Source organism: Zerene cesonia, chromosome 23, assembly GCF_012273895.1.
Source record: "Zerene cesonia ecotype Mississippi chromosome 23, Zerene_cesonia_1.1, whole genome shotgun sequence".
In the NCBI taxonomy this organism is placed as follows: domain Eukaryota; kingdom Metazoa; phylum Arthropoda; class Insecta; order Lepidoptera; family Pieridae; genus Zerene; species Zerene cesonia.
In genome coordinates this window covers 283111-301652 of record NC_052124.1, presented here as the reverse complement: position 1 = coordinate 301652, position 18542 = coordinate 283111, and the positions used below count along the sequence as shown (strand labels likewise).

Sequence of the window (18542 nt, the reverse complement as noted above, 5' to 3'; positions counted from 1 at the left end):
GCAGAAATTTTGTAAATATCTATTTAAATATAGAGTTATATTAAGTATTGTTTTATTTAATATCCTAACAAGTATTTACTTTCATGTGTATTGAAGCATTAAAGGTAATCGTGATATATTGTTTCATGAGTAATATTACATTTTATAGCTCCGAGAAGTTCTTTTAACTCCACATAATAGTCTAGAACTTTGACAAGCATGCGCTCTTAATGAGCAAATATTGCACTATTAAAGAAGAAATTAAAAATAGGCCTAAAATGCAGGCAAATATTTCAGCAGTATGTCCATCAGCATTTGCTGGTACAAGTGGTGGTTTATTTCTCAACGCTATTACTACTGTGATAACTGCTCACTGTACAATCTTCGATGACTACCGTTGGCCAGAAGACAATTCTCAGAAAATTCTGGAAAACTCCGGTAATAAAATACATTTTTTTATTATTTTAAATATATGAATGTTATTATTGATTTCCGTTTAAACAATTGCTGATGGCTACTATTAAAAATACCGAAGTAAAAACAGTTGTTTTTCGGTAAATTTCATTTTTAAAAGGATCGTGAAAGAAAAATATAGTTTCTTTGTTTCTTTTTTTTTTGCTACCACAGAAAATATTTTATTTAATGGTTTTATCGCAAACTTTAACAAAAACCAAAACGGAAAATTATGTAATTTCATACATACAGTGGATTAGAAATGTGCTTTTGCCAAATTTTGACATGTTACAAGAAAAGTTCCGACGCCTCTATTACAGTTATGTATTTTTTTTTAGGAATTATTCAAGTTAATGTTTTAAATCTCACTATCATGTTGTGGAATAATTATAACAATGTATTATATAACTTAAGAAACTCAAATATATCGAAATATATATGAGTTTCTTAAGTTATAGACTCGGGAATCACATGACAGGCTTGGGATTTTTACTACAGGCATTTTTAAATGCGAGTTGCGCTTATTTATGCACTTTACATTTAGGTTAACGATATTTTAGAATTAGATGATTTTTAAACTCAAAATAGATGAATGAAAACTTCAATATTTTGAAAAAACAATAAATAAGAGTCTTGAGATTTTTGATCTAGTTTTTAATAATACAAAGAAACAAGTAGCTCAACATTCTGAAATGTTGTTATCAAAATTTTCGTTTTTTTTATTTCCAGAAGCTTTCTATGATTATATTGTAATAGGCGCAGGATCTGCAGGATCTTTAGTGGCTAGTCAACTTTCAAAGGCAAAAATAGGATCTGTATTGCTGATAGAAGCAGGAGATGACCCTGGAATCGACAGTGAGGTATATTTTAAGAATTATGTAGAATATAAGTTACTTCAAAAAAAATATATCTGCGATAAACTTATATTAACCCCTTTTCAATAATAACCAAGTGTATTGTTGAACTTACGATATTTATTGATTTTGGCTTGCATTTTTTATTAATAGATAACAAAACTGACGTCTTAAAATGTTTTATATGAACAATTCATTTTTATTTCCAGATACCTGCATTTTTATTCCTCAATCATAACTCGGACATTGATTGGTACTACAAAACATTGTCCAGTGAAAAAAGCTGCTTAGGTTTTGTAAATGAGAGCTGCATTTGGAGTAAAGGTCGCGGTATGGGTGGATCTAGCTCCATTAATGCAATGATTTATGTCAGAGGTCATCCAAAAGATTTTGAAGAATGGGAAGAGTTAAACCCAGAATGGGGCTATGACAACTTGTTAAAATATTTTGAGAAACAGGAGCATTTATTCGACTTTTCTACTGCGGATTCTGACAGCTATAAAAATCATTGGTACGATGTGATCGACAATGCGTGGAAGGAATTAGGGTTCAAATCGTATAATTATGAGGGCGATGAATGTTTAATAGGTACCAAAAAAGCAAAATTAGTTACGAGGCATGGCAAACGTTTGAATACAGCTAAAGTTTATTTAGTTGGCACGAAGCAATTACATATCATGAAGAATACATTGGCCAACAAAATAATTATAGACAAGAAGAATCAGCGAGCAGTTGGTGTTGAAATAAGCCATAAAAATGGAGATGTGATGAAGATAATGGCTAATAAAGAGATAATTCTGTCTGCAGGATCCATTGCCACACCACAGATTCTTATGCAGTCTGGAATCGGACCCAAACGTCACCTAGATACAATAGGCATTAAAAACATTATTAATCTGCCTGTCGGCGAAAACCTACAAGACCATTTGTTATTACCATTGTTTCTAAAAACAAATTTAAATGTTGAATTGCCAATGAAAGCGGTAACTTCTTCATTGCTCCAATATATGCTTACTAAGACCGGCCCGTTTTCAAAAATTGGTATAACAGATTTCACCGGTTTCATAGACACGAGAAATGTATCAGATTACCCTGATATTCAGTTTCATCATACATATTTTACAAAAAAAGATGTATTTACACTAAAACCCTATCTAGAAGGCATCAGTTATAAAAGAGAAATCATTGAAGCAATCGAGGCATTGAACGCTGAACACGATCTAATCGGTATTTATCCTACATTATTACATCCGAAGTCTAAAGGTCGAATTTTGTTATCTAAAACACTACCTAGAGAGCCTTTAATTAATACCAATTATCTTGATCATGCAGACGATATGTTTTCTTTTCTAAAGGCTATAGAGTTTGTTCACAAACTGGAGAAAACTCAAGCGTTCAAGGCCTATGGGTTGGAAATATTGCATTTAAAAATACCAAATTGTTCGAGGTATTCATTTGATAGTGACGATTATTGGAAGTGTTACGTAAGACACATGGCAACTACGATTTATCATCCAGTTGGTAGTGCCAAAATGGGACCAAAAGAAGATAAAACAACAGTTGTCAACCAAAATCTGCTAGTACACGGTATTCAAAACCTCAGAGTTATCGATGCAAGTATTATGCCAACTATACCAGGGGGGAATACCATGGCTTCCACACTAGCAGTAGCTCAAAAAGGTGTGGATTTAATCATAAACCAAAATACACAGAAAGACGAGCTGTAGATAAAGAAAAATGTTTTATTTCAGCTAATACTTACATAAATTTATACAATAATGCATTTTTCTGAATAAAGTAATAATAACACATAACTAATTAATAGTTACGTGTTTTAATTTACCTGGTCGGTAATTTAAAAAGGAATTTTCGGTAATTTACATACCTACTTCGGGCCTATATTATATTAAACATTGAATATATCAGAATGTATTCCATGCTTGCACGTTGGCCTTGTAGGAATTTCGTTAGACGACACAGTGAAGAAATTCCTTGACTTGCGTATACGAGACCTGATATTAAGTAACACTTTCGGAGTATATATTTTCTGCTATTGAATTAACATTTTGAGTCACAGCAAATAACTTGTAACTTGAGATTCAATCAAATTTTATGAGTTTTATTTGTTGCGAACCTGTCCTTTCGGCATTTTTGTATTTAACTATCTGACCCGGCAAACGCTGTTCTGTCTTACTTTTATCATTTATTGATATGAAAAATAGATGTTGGCCGATTCTCAGACCTACCCGGTATGCACACAAAATTTCATGAGAATCGGTCCAGCCGTTTCGGAGGAGTATGGTAACTAACATTGTGACACGAGAATTTTTATATATGGATAAAAATTGTGTAAATTCCTTTGTGCATACACAAATTTTATTATTGAATCAAATATATTTTTGAAACATCACCTAATGTTTGATTTCCCGCTCTTTCCTTTCATATCATATTTTAATACGAGTAGGATTCGCTACTTGGTTTAAACGGTCTACCGGAATCAGATAAGATAATTAATTATGTTCCGCTACGCAATAAAAAATGTTTATAACAGCAATGTAACCTAGATATACGGCGCATCCATTGTTTTGCTGGAGATTAAATAGACAAAATTATTATAATTACAATTTTGCTCTGATTTTGTACAGAAAAGCAATATTTAACGAAAAACATTTTAAAGTTTATATACAACGAATAATACTACGGTACAAAAAGAATGTTTTAATGATATAATGTACATGTACTAATGTTATAAATGCGAAAGTTTGTAAGGATATGTGTGTGTTTGTTGCTGTTTCACGCAAAAACCACTGAACCGATTGCAATGAAATTTGATACGTAGACAGCTGGGCAACTGGAATAACATATAGGCAACTTTTTATCCCGATATTCTTCCGGGATACAGACGCGGGGCTCAGCTTGTATACCATAAAATAAAAATAAAAGACACGCTTTAAGGATAGAATCAATTGAATTGTCACACTTGCTCCCAGATAGACTTGCATATAAGTAAGTAAATAATTGAATCCCGGCGGCCTTAATCAGAATAATAAGAAACAATAATTAAATAATTGTATTATCACAGAACCTTTATAAGTGTAAAAAGTTTAAATTAAATTAAAGTGGTTCAAAATCGAGTCCAAAAGTATCGGCTTTACAAACTAGTACTAAAAGCATGTTAATAAACAAATTAACTTTAACATATAGCTAAGGATGACTCAACCGAACCATTCAAACACCTACCACACTTCGCGTTCCTATTCGCTGGACTAAACACAACGCATGGGTTTTCCTCAAACACGCCACGGCCGGTTGCTAAATTAGCTGTGTCGAAGGCAGAAAAGAAAGGCGCTGCGGGCACACCACAAGCCGCACGTACGCACATCGAGTCTCATTGTCACGATCATTAATGAACAATTTATTTGTGGAAAGGTAGCTTGTAGTGCACTAGGCGTCGCCTGATTTCATCCGCATTATTGAAAACTAGACCGGCTTCTATCATCTATACTAATACTAGCTGCGCCCCGCGGTTTCACCCGCGTAAGTCCATATCCCGTAGGAAAATCGGGATAAACAGATGCCTATATGTTATTCCAGTTGTCCAACTGTCTACGTACCGAATTTCATTGCAATCGGTTCAGTAGTTTTTGCGTGAAAGAGCAACAAACACACACACATCCTTACAAACTTTCGCATTTACAATATTAGTAGGATTATAAAGCTGAAGTGCTTGTTTGTTTCTGTTTAGTTGAACGCCCTAATCTTAGGCATATTAAGCTAAATAAGTCAAGTAAATAAATGATTATATACAGAAGCCAATACTTATTATTATATAAAAGCTGCATTACAACATAATCGAGGAATTAGACAAGTTATAACTTTTTACTCACAAGATCGTGATGAAATTATTACATTACACATAATATGTAATGTTACCATAGTAACTATACGTTTGCTTTACCCACATCTATATCAGAAACCCTAATATTATGATGAGCACCAACTAACGTAACTACAATAAAAACTTTAAAAAATTGCTATGTAAAAAAATGCCTTTAGCTTATTTCTACGGAACCCGAGTCAGACTCGCACTTCCCCGATATTTATAGGCTTGATTTAGTTTGTTTATAAACAATATAGTTTCCTGCGAGATAATGCTATGGGTTTCCCGTTTTCGCAAGCGCAGTTTGCTCGGATCAAACATTATCTTGGCCAACCTGCGTGAAGAATAGTATCTTACTTTTATTATATTTTGGCAGTTTGGCAATCACTTGAGATAATCTTTTTCTTACGCTTCAAAGACTTTAAGCGCGAATGTAACGCACTGTAATTGTTTAATTTGCACTTTATATTTACACTATATTGTGTCAGCATACACCAGCTAAACCAGCACAGAGGGTAGTATGGTATAATGAGACAGAGTGATCTTTTCTTGGGAATAGATCTCTAGTGTGGGATATAAAGGCACTATGAGACAACCAACGTATGCCATTTCAAGAGGAGTTCAGTAACAAACAGATGAACATATTTGAATTCAAAGGCAAGAATTGATTGGAAGGGCTTGAAAGCCCACAGAGTATCTGTTAATCCGGTACATATTGTGCAAACACGAATTTCATTTTTAATTTCAGTATATATAAATCATTCGTCCAAACAATTTAATAGTATACTAATCGATGGATAATGATCATTAAATTACAATTAATTAATAACAACAGTTGTGTCTTTATTAGTAGAGAGAGTAATGTAGAGTACATTAAATAATGAACAATTAGGCTTGGTTAAAAGAATTAGCAGCCAACGTTGGGTCACGCTATTAGTACGCAGTAGGATCACTATTAGGCAACAAGGAACTAATGCGCATGAGAAACATTAACTAAATGTTACCCCTCGCATTAACATTGACCGTTCGCCGGGTTGCGAAACCCCCGGTGGGGATAGCGCGTCTCACTCACAATGAGATAGTGTTGGATAACAGGTGCTAGTGTTGTGACTGTGTTTTTGTGGGATGTGATTTACTTTTACTCGACGAATTGCATCACGATTGACATTAGGTAAATATTGCTGATCGATATTTGATGTAGTGGTGATAATATTTTATTTATATTTATGGACATATTATTATTACTTATTTTTATAATATAATAATAAAAAGAAAACATAAATTTTAAAATATCTAAAATTCCAAAATTCCAAAGACAACTTTTTGAATTAAAGTGACATAAATATTGCGGATTTTTTTAAAAACCCCCATTATTTTTTTTTCTAAATATATACTTATCTAAAACGCAAATGACTTTAAAACTTTTTTTATTATCTCAAATTTATGACGAAATACATTTCAAAATAAATATTTAAATTCTTTCTTAAAAATGTCAGTTGCGCGGCGCGTAACATTTGGTTCATTTAAATGGTTATACAACATGATACAGTTCTCATAGCCTTCTCAAGTGCAAAAAAGCTACATGAATGGCATATCACTCACGTTTTATTATTGTCTCCATACATTGTTTATATAACGATAAAATTACACCCGCGGTACGGCTAATCATTAAATATTCTACGAACAATTCTCTTCAAATCTGCTGATAAAACATATTTATATATAGACTAAGAGTACATAATACGATCAGCTGGCGCTCGAGCTAAGTATTTTTTTAGATAATTTCTCAGAGTAGAAAAAGATTTTCGGATAAATATCAATTGGATGTATACAACCTGAAAATAATTCACGCGGAGTTTTTCGTATAGTGCGAATTTAATCAGGATAAATATACTAATATTATATAGTACTTTATTAGAGATTTATGAGGTGGAAATTAGTAGATAGGGCTTGTTATGTATTCTGACATGTTGAAGGTGTACATCGTATATACTTCTATCCTATATATTGAAAATACACTTATGAGATAGAATAACACATCAGACAGTCATATTGCGTACATCTAAACGATTTAGTTATATTTAGTAAGAATCATTTATATTAGAGTCAATTAATTCATTTTATTAATACCTACTAACAATATCTTGTAATTGCATGTAACATTTCATTCATGCTCAATGATTGCATACTTGCATTAAAAAATATAAGTATTGGTTAAACATACGCCGGTCCCCAGTTAATTGATTAATTAAATAATTAATTTTTTATTGTGGGAGTCGAGCATGCTTCGGCACGAATTGGGCCAGCTCGCACCGGGGAAGTACCACACCCCCACAAAAAACCGGCGTGAAATAATATGTAGCTTGCTATTATGTTTCGTACGGTGAGTGGGAGGCCTATTTCCTTCTCCTCGCCCTTCCCAGTCCATTCCTTCTTTCCAGTCATCAATCCTCTCCCTATCCCTTATCCCTTAAAAGCGGGCAGCGCATTCTCAGAGGTCTGAGCCTGTGCGAATGTTCATGGGCGGTGGTAGTCGTTTTCCATCAGGCGAACCACCAGCTCAGTTGCCCGCTATGACATAGAAAAAGCAAATAAGGCATACTTTACAAACGATTAAAAAATAAGCTCTTCCATCCAACTTCAATCATACTCACAATAATCAGAAAAACATCGCTTAAGGCACCAATTGTTTTAATTCATTATAATAGTAAAAGGGAACGACCTTCTAATGAAATAGATATATTGCCTTTAACTAGATCGGTTTAGATAAGCAGGTTACTAATCTTATTTAAAATTATGATATACAGTACGTAGATATATAAATATACTACCCAACCTAGCCTGGTTCATGTCATTAAAATAATAACTACTACATGATACAAACGTACAAACTATAAATACATTTTTAGTCGTATCGAAATTTCATTAGTATATACATGATTGAGTAATACATTATAAAATATATTAAACTCTTCTAAGTTAATATGAATTTTCTTTCAAAATACTAATTTTCATCAGCGGCTTTACTTGCATCTATAGTAAATCCTTTCCTGACATAATTTCTCATATTTTTGTTCAATCGAGGGATTAAAAGTTAAAAGGCAGACAAACATAGTAATTCGAGCATTTCCAATGGATACATAGTAGGAAATCAGGCAGTTTTTAAATAATAAAATGATTAGCCTTAACAGCGCTTTACCAAAATAGCATAAAAAATAAGGCTTACATTTAAAGACGAAATAAGAAAACAATAACAAAATAGTAGGTTTACATAATCAATAAAATATGCGCCAAATATTTGTACACACAGAAAATTAACAATTAAAATTACGAATAATTTGTAACTCCGCATAATAACAATAATAATTATTAAGCACCATTAAAATATCGGGTCAAAAAGTCAAGACGCATGACAAATATTCATCCTGTCTTGTGAAACTATTACCAAATCACCTCCGCCTGACACTAAAGGTTTCAAGGCAGACTTGTGAATACTACCACCGTAAGTGTACCGGTCTTTCATACCAGCAAGAGATGTATCGACATTACTTATAGCTCTCACTAGTCTATTAATCCTTTTATTATATAACTGTAAAAGCTCTCAGTGTTCGCTTATTTATGAAAACGAATTTGTGTTTTACACCATAATTCGTTTTAAAATCAGTAGCTAGAAGCTATTTATTTTTGAAAGATTGGTATATAATATTAGTGCGTGTTTGGCCGATCAATAAAATTCGGTAAGATATTAATGTTATTTTTATTAAATAAAAACTACGTTTGCTGATACGGTAAGTTGTTTTCGCGTGAAAGAGTAACAAACATACATCCAGCCATACTTACAAACTTCCACGCTTATAATATAGTAGGTTTATATTTGAAATACACGCTAGGGTTGAATGACTCAAGTCTCTTCGGCTCTGTTTATATTTTAAGGAAGGATTTAAGATATGTATGCCACGACGTGCGCCAGAGAAATTATAATCATGAAACCTTCATTATTGTATTTCATATAAAAAATATATTACTTATTTTAAGCCATGGTTCTAACCCTGGCATGAAGCTTTCTTAACACAAATTGTGTATATCTTTGTAACCGAGATGTCAAAAGGACTTTAAACTTTTAACATTTAAGTGCGCCTTAAGCGATTTCATATGTTTAATGGTAATGCGGAATGTTTCGACATTTTTGTAAGCAAACAAAGCAATATCCTTGGAACTGAATTTGAATTATTTTAAAAAACTACCAACGTACTATATAAAGTCGTCCACGACGTACCTATTGTGGCCATTCGGATATTTCCCAACACGACAACAATGTAAAATGAATTACGTATAAATGCTAAGAAAACACAAAAAATGTATACCGAACGTTTTGATAACACAAATCAGCGTCCTCGAATGAGAGAAATCGGATATACGTGATATAAGCTATTAAGTGAGTTATTTTGCAATTATCATGCGCACAATATTCTCACAGACCTAATTCTCATTAATCTATTTCCCTTTTTAAATATAATTAGTACAGGTCCATTGTCAAACTTTTTATTGTACATGCTATGCGTGGTAATTATTCAAAGGAAAACAATGTAAAACACCCGTTACACTCTTTATTGGTGGGCTAAACATAGTGTAAAATACCCATTATATTCATTGGTGCGGGTCAGCAGCTGTTATGTTCCTTAGTCTTCTGTACCTCCAGTATCAACTTAATTGAATCCTTGCTACTACTCCTCGTGTAATTTTTCTCTACTATTAGAATATGAGATGACAGCGACTATGCTATGAGCTCACTCGTGTTTACGCGCATTCATCTGCGCTATAAGATATCCCGCATAATGTTGTTTGTGTCTTAACCAAGTTCGTCCGCCGTTCGACTATTAATGTACAAATAAAAAACGTGTATACATAATATTATGTAGAATTTCAATAAATCTTCACGATACAACTGAATACGGTAATCATGAATTGTTCAATACGTAAATTTATGTTCGTTTATTATCTTTATTTATGTTAATTTTTATTACCCGTCTACGGACACGGTATAATATTAAATATTTTTTTTTGGTATGACCTAGATGAAAGGGAAAATTCTAGCGAAGCGCAGTTGCTTCATTTTCAAACTTTATACCCATAATATTACCAATAATTTAAATTTTCAAATGATATGTGAGAATACTAATAAGTATTTCGATGACAAAATTATTTTAGCTGCGTTGAGTAACTTTTGGTAGGATTTTTCTTTGTATATAAATTGCATATTACAATTTTCTTGAATATTCTTCAATATTACCTACTGGTCCAAGAACTTTTGTGTTTAATTTTCAATATCGTTCGTTAATAGCCTTTTATATTTATGTATAAAATTAGTGATTTTTAAGTTTACTTTCCCCCCCATATGAATAATATTAAAAATAATAATAAGTAAATATACAGACCATAAAAGTCAGTTCATTGATATAAACTATTCATTGAGACCCCTATCACTGGCGTGATACACACAAATTATCAAATTCATTCACAATCAACTGCTATATTGTAAACTTTCCCTCCATCTAGTTTATGTCATGACGTCAATTCATGCGGGGCTATTATTGTACCAACGATCGGTAATCACAATTAAAATTTCGTAGAATGTCAACAAGAACTTTTTGAACATTACACAAGAGACAATATGACAATCTCACCAATAAACTGCCTTGAGCCTATAAGTGGTAAAGTTCGTGACCCACAAACTAATGACTGAAAGTTAAGACATCTCCTTTGGAAAGATTGCAGAGAGTTGAAACTCTTATAATAGTTTCTATAATGTAAAAGTCCTTCTTTATTCAAATTCCAAAATTTAAAGGATAGATATTTATTATAGCAATTATTCATAATTTATTAAAAATCAGAGCTATGTCCCGCGGTTTCCTTCACGTTGTACACGATGATAAAGCCTTAGAGCCTTCCTCAACAAATGGACTATTCAATCCAAAGAAATTTCGAAACACAAGTTGAAACAAACTCTTTGTCTTTATTTTATTAAAAGTATAGATTATTTCTACCTTCTCGTCCCAACTACGCCCGGATCGGCGAGGAATAAAAAACATAATATAGCTCATGAGTAATATGAGCTATATAGCGAAGAGAGCTTCCCAAGGAAACATTATTTTTAAATTTGGTCCAGTAGTTTATAAATAACTATTTCACCAAAAAATCTTTACCTTTTTAATTTTTATTTAGATAATAGAGCGTGTAACCGTTAAAGCTAGTGGTCCGTCTGATGTTAAGCGATCACCACCTTTCATGAACATTTGCAGAGGTAGGGTATCCTCAAATGCGTTGTCCGCTTTAATGGGATAAGAAATAAGAAAAATATTGCCGAATATAATAAAGGAATGGACTGAGGTGGGTTAGGTTAGGCAACGGGACTCCGGCTCTCCCACCCACCGAACAAAACACAGTAGCATTCTCATGCTACTATAGCGATCTTCTGTGGGGATGTATCACATTCCCCGGTACAAGCTAGCCCATTTCGTGCCGAAGCATTATTGTTCGTTTATGATGTCAGTGACTAGATTATTAAAAAGCATATAATCTCTCACCCAAGCTATTCATTTATACAAATGAAATTAAATAACATGTAATTAAGACACGTTAATGAATATAAAGCACACATATCGCAATGATTAATCTTATCAACACTGTGACGACGCGGTTCCTTCAGATGTTTGAAACGCTAATCACGTTGGCATTGCGGCATCCACTAGGAACGCGTTTGCAATCCAATATTATTGGCCAATTTTTATGGCGACCAAATCAGCAATCTAAAACTGACCCTTGGGTAAACCTTGATGTATTGCGCGAAAAAACAGTAGTCATTCGTACGCATCTGTATTAATATACTAGCTGCGCCCCGCGTTTTCATCCGCGTAAGTCCGTAACCCGTAGGAATATCGGGTTAAAAAGCTCTTATGTTATTCCAATTGTCCAGCTATCTACGTACCAAATTTCATTTCAATCGGTTCATTAGTTTTTGCGTGAAAGAGTAACAAACATACACACATCCTTACATTTACAATATTACTAGGATTTGACTTTTCTTCGATAAGCCAATAATAAATCCAAATTAACACTGTGTTTAAATAAAATAAACCTTATCACTCGGCAACATAGCAGTATTCGGATAGTGTAATAAGCTAACAGTTGTGTAAGCCGATCCGCGATATTACACACTCGCGTCAAGGACACTGTCAGCGTGTGACCTGATACACGTGGTTAGAACTGACCGCAAATGGTTAAGCTTCATCAAAACCGGACCCGCAGTGTGTATCGTAAGACAGTATGCCATTGAAAACGTAAAGCCAGCTCTCTTTTGGGGGTATAGATAAAGAGAGGCAGTACCTTTACGAATGTTCATGGGCGGCGGTGATCGCTTACTCACATGCGAACCACCAGCTCAGTTGCCCCCTTTTTGTAGTTTATCCTAATTAAAAAATATCTACTATATAAGTTTTGACAATTTATTAGTAGCCACATGATCGGAACATATTTTGCACACTGTACAGTTCCAAAGTTTTTGTATAATTTTCGTAATATCATTTTTTTAAATATCCAAATGAGGTTAGTTGGAATTGTAACAATAGATTACAATACAACTTACACATGATTAGATACATACAATGCACACTAGGCTTTGTTTATTGCCACTATAGTTGTAATGAAATCTGTGAACTTTGTAAATTATTCAGAGTGAGGCAACTATTTATATTTGTGTGCACTGGCGCAAGTCGTGACTTTGTGCTGTGATGTATTCTAGTAACAATTAAATAAGCTTTAAACATGTAGGTGAAAGTATTTTGAAGATGCTTAAAATCATGATTTATTAATTAATAAAGAATGAAGATGTCTTTATAATATAAATATATAAAAGCTGGTTTCTTAGTAATATATACACGTCAGACGTCCTTCAGTAGTGGATTAATTGGGTGATATAAAAAAACATTACTTCAAACCCACTTAGACGTCCACAGTGCAGTTTGAATGGCCTTAGAAAACAAATGTATTTAATTAACAATCTCAAATTACAGAATGCTAAGAAACTGAACCACAATGGGAATCCTAACAGCTGCATCGACGGCTGCGAAAGCTGCCCTCACGATCGGAGGTCTCAGCAAACTGACTTTCATCCCGGCCATGCTTGCTGCCATGGCGTATTTCAACTACGACTTACTCGACCCAGAGAACAGACCGTTTAACCAAAAGTACCTGAGAGAGGAATACGATTTCATCGTCATCGGAGGAGGTTCAGCTGGAGCCGTGGTAGCCAATAGGCTATCAGAAATTGAGGGCTGGAATGTACTGCTATTGGAAGCTGGTGGACACGAAACAGATATAAGCGATGTACCATTACTCTCTTTGTATTTGCATAAAAGTAAACTGGATTGGAAATACAGGTAAGACGGATGGAAATGACAAAACAAATGTGTTTTGAATATTAAAAAATAAAGATACAAACACATTTACTCACATAATTAAAAGTAGTTTTTAATGTATTTCTTTTCGCTATTTTTTTGTTTGAATTTGCGAGGTCGGTTACGTTACCTGAAACAAAGAAATAAATATTAGAAATGTATAATAAATATCTATGAATTATGATTTCAGAACGCAACCTCAAGATTCCGCATGTCAAGCTATGAAGGATAAGCGTTGTTCTTGGACAAAAGGAAAGGTTCTAGGCGGATCCTCTGTACTCAATACTATGCTTTACATCAGAGGAAATAAACGCGACTTTGACCAGTGGGAATCGTTTGGAAACCCAGGCTGGGGTTACAAAGATGTATTGCCATATTTTAAGAAATCAGAAGATCAACGTAATCCGTACTTGGCTAAAGATACTAAACACCATTCCACCGGTGAGTAATATTTTTGAGATAATATTGGCGAAATACTTACAAAAATCTCAATATTAAATACATATTATTAAGAAATAATAATCAATTATTGTAATTTTATGAATTTTAATTTATTATGATCATTTAAAATAGATGATGAATTGCTTAAGAATTTAATAGATTTATTTTCATTTCAGGCGGATATCTTTCAGTACAAGATGCCCCTTACAACACTCCCATTGGAGCTTCTTTCTTACAAGCAGGAGAGGAAATGGGCTACGACATCATTGATGTAAACGGCGACCAGCAAACTGGTTATGGCTGGTATCAATTCACTATGAGAAGAGGAACAAGGTGTTCAACAGCAAAAGCATTCCTTCGTCCAATAAGATTGCGTCAAAACTTACATATTGCACTGTTCTCACACGTTACAAAAGTTTTAATTGACAAAGATTCAAAACGCGCCTATGGTGTTGAGTTTATTAGAGATAATAAAAAACAAGTTGTTTACGCAAAAAGAGAGGTCATCCTATCTGCTGGTGCAATCGCTTCGCCACATCTATTAATGTTATCTGGAGTTGGTCCTGCAGAACATTTACGAGAAGTCGGGGTTGATGTGATCTATGATTCACCAGGTGTTGGAAGAAATTTACAAGATCACATTGCCGTGGGTGGAGTAGTATTTCAAGTTGACTATCCTATAAGCTTAGTTATGAATAGACTTGTAAACATAAACTCCGCTTTACGGTATGCTGTGTCAGAAGACGGACCACTCACTTCTAGTATAGGTCTAGAAGTAGTAGCTTTCATTAATACCAAATATGCGAATGCAACAGAGGATTGGCCAGACATAGAATTTATGATGACCTCTGCTTCGACACCTTCAGACGGCGGAACACAAGTTAAGAAAGCACATAGTTTAACAGACGAGTTTTACGAAGAAGTGTTCGGTCACATTACAAATAAGGATGTTTTCGGTATATTCCCAATGATGCTTCGCCCAAAGAGTCGTGGTTTTATAAAACTACGATCCAAAAATCCTTTAGATTATCCTCTTATGTATCATAATTATTTAACTCATCCTGACGATGTAGGAGTTTTGCGAGAGGGTGTTAAAGCTGCTTTGGCTGTTGCTGAAACAAAAGCTATGAAACGTTTGGGCGCCAGATTCAATAGTAAACCAGTGCCCAATTGTAAGCATCTACCTCTATATACAGACGAGTATTGGGATTGTTATATCAGACAATATACTATGACAATTTATCATTTGTCTTGTACTGCAAAAATGGGTCCATCCACGGATCCGATGGCAGTTGTGGATCCGAAACTAAGAGTTTATGGGATAGAAGGGCTCCGCGTGATAGATGCGAGTATAATGCCTCGAGTAACAAATGGAAATATAAACGCGCCTGTTATTATGATTGCTGAGAAAGGTAGTGATATGATCAAAGAAACTTGGTTAAATAAACCACAAAAGAGAAGCACTAGATCATTGAAATGCTCTCGTTTAGAACAAATATTGTTAGGTGAAAGATCTGCGACATGTGCAGTAGAAAGGTGACACGCTGGAACCACTTAAAAGTAGCAAAAAGAGGCCATTGTTAATTAATTTTAGTTATTGAATATGATTTTCTGACCGGTGTTTTTATCTGATAACGTATTGTTATTTTAGTCGTTTTTTTTTCTCTAGTCCCCTGAGCGCTACCAAATTCCGAAATAGTACCCAATAGTTAAATTCATATCATATTCGTATTCATAAGGTAAGCTAAATGGTGAGGTTAGTGAAAGACTTCAATTGGTGATGAGAGTTATTGTTTAAACGGTATTATAGTAATAATTAGTACATTTTATATGAGTTTAATGTCTAAGTGTAAATAAATGTTATTGACTTAAAAATTAACCTTTTATTCAAAATGCTCCTATATTTCATTTAATGTAGGTAAATAACATAAAAGTGAAATACTGAGGAATGAATCTAGAAGGTATTCTGACCATGATTGGATATTGGGTATTCATTATTAAAGTAGGTCAAGTAAAGAGGTGTAGCGATTGGAACGCCATCTAGGTGAGATTGTTTTTAAACGTTTCAATACAACTTACAGCTACTACTTTCATGAACTGAGGTTTGTTTTCGATTCTCTTTGTGGTTGATTTCAATAGATGGCGCTATTCTAAAAAATCATAATAAGATTGTGAATGAAGCCTTTTCCTTTTTAAAAACACAGTTTTTATATTACAATTATACACGTTACCCCGAATAACATTTTTAAAAACATTGTTCTCGATCGTTCAACTTTACTAGAGTTAGAGCATAAGTCATTTTGTAACAAAAAAATCCCTTAAATTCTCACTACACCAATTAATAAATAATATGCAATCAATATTATTCTAGAGCAAATTTTATTTTTATCTCGAAGCCTCTACTCAAACTATCAGATATAATAATAGTATATAGTTAACGATCACAACGTACGAGACTATCTACTGTATTTGTAATAAAATGTAAAATCATCACTAAAATAACACAGTAATTATTCCACGAATTAAGTCTTACATAAAGTCTAGGCGTAACATATTTGAGACCTATTGCAACAAAGCATTTCATAATACACACACATATGCAAGTCACCATTATCGTGTTGACCCCTAGGGGCCAACTATTTGGAGGTATATAATAGGATCGTTTTATTATGTATTATAATTATGTAGGTCATTTATGCAACGATAAAATATCAAGAATTAATGAAGTGATAAAATATTGCTTTGAGTAATTATTTTTTCTTTGAGGTTTCACCCGCGGACGAACCAAATATTTCTATAGCGCTCATGTGTTATTCTGATTCTTAAGCTACATCACTACTAAGAATCATCAAAATCCGTTCACCAGTGTTAGTGTTAAAGGCTAACAAATATTCATACATTCTTACATAAATTCTCGATTATAATATTAGCAGGATATAAATATTATATAGAAATAAATATTCTATTCGAAAAATAAATACGAGAAATTTGTATGTATGAATTATTGGAGACTCAATATATAGACCATAGTATAAACAGAAAGCAAACAGTATTAATACTTAATATCTTGTTTGAACTGACTAAAGGCATTCGTTTCTTGATGTCATAGCGGGCAACCGAGCTGGTGGTTCGCCTGTTGGTAAGCGATCACCACCGCCCATGAACATCGACAAAGGTATTGCCTCTGCGAATCGCTGCCCGTTTTTAAGGGGTAGGGGATAAGAAAAGGATTGACTACTATTGCGAGCTAGCCCCATTCGTGCCAAAACGTTCTCAACTCCCAAAACCCAAGTTGAACAACTGTTTGGATTATTAGTCTGTGGTAATACATTGCATAACTTATAGATAGCTCCATAAGATGTTATAACCTAGGCCTATAAAGTTAATACCTATACGTCAAATAACAATATTTTACGACATCTTTCACTGAGAGAGAATCAAATGCAATTTCGAATTATTCCCGCCCTTTCAAATTTTGACTTCCTTCCGCCTTTCCCATAACGTCGACAAAATGTCTATATATTTCTGAATGCCTCATCTTTTGGCTTTACGCTTTTTTTATGAAGTGAAATAAAAAATATTGTTTATGTATAATAGAACTATGAAATACATAGGTATGTTATGTTTTCACTCTAGGTTTTCCTTCATTTCAAAATTCCATATTGTTGCTTAGCAGTTAATGCTAAAAGGAGAGTCAGAAAGAAAGACTTACGCATTTATATCATGAGTGGTAATGAGTGGTAGTGATGCTGTGGCGATCGCTTACCAGCAGGCGGACCACCAGCACGGTTGCCTACTATAACATAAAAAAAGAAGATAAAAAGTATTCGGTAGAATTTCGTAGAAATGCGAATACAAAATACAATTCATACATTGAACCTCGTTTCTACAATCATAATACAACGGTAGCAAATTATTTAATAAATAGCACAGTTCTTTAGAATATGATTAAAAAATACATACACAATTTTTAAAAATGCTTAAATTTTAAATGGAATGCTACATCATCACGAAACTGTGGAAATTACATGTTGAGGTGAAAATACTAAAACCCAGCCAGTAAGACGGTCACTAGTCCGTTCCGCCATTGCACATAGTTGTTTTTTAAACTTTTGTCATATTAATCTACTATAATATAAAAAAAAATAAGTGTTACGCGCCAACGTAACACTAGAAATATCCAACTACTAACCGCTTACACGTAATCATTGCTAAGTTCCCAAACCAGATTCTTCATACGCAATTTTACTTACAACCTAATTCATCATTATTTCTTATATTACACTCTGTACTACTTCGATTTCTACAGTTTTAATTCTCATTCGTAAAAATTCATAAAAAGGGCATTCGAAATACTGAAGGCCATAGAAAAACAGGACGTTTAAGCAAAATCCTTCGAAGTACAAAATTAAATATACTTAGTCTGGCCATAAATACTGTTACACTTAATTATAAAAAAATATTACATTTGAATTTCGAATC

At 33.6% G+C, this 18542-nt stretch overlaps 3 protein-coding genes across 3 annotated transcripts in view; 2 read left to right on the top strand and 1 right to left on the bottom strand.

Annotated features, from left to right (window-relative positions):
• LOC119836266 (flotillin-2) overlaps positions 1-18542 on the bottom strand; it is a 198514-nt gene that overhangs the window by 47517 nt on the left and 132455 nt on the right. The window lies entirely within an intron of this gene.
• LOC119836264 (glucose dehydrogenase [FAD, quinone]-like) lies at positions 164-3558 on the top strand. Its single transcript, XM_038361547.1, has 3 exons — positions 164-417; positions 1162-1292; positions 1496-3558. The coding sequence occupies exons 1-3, from the start codon at positions 210-212 to the stop codon at positions 3011-3013; spliced, it is 1857 nt and encodes a 618-aa protein (XP_038217475.1). The 5' UTR covers positions 164-209; the 3' UTR covers positions 3014-3558.
• On the top strand, positions 6180-15935 carry LOC119836259 (glucose dehydrogenase [FAD, quinone]). The gene is made up of 4 exons (XM_038361540.1): positions 6180-6337; positions 13236-13601; positions 13810-14060; positions 14237-15935. Exons 2-4 carry the CDS (start codon positions 13258-13260, stop codon positions 15598-15600), a joined length of 1959 nt encoding a protein of 652 aa, XP_038217468.1. The 5' UTR covers positions 6180-6337; positions 13236-13257; the 3' UTR covers positions 15601-15935.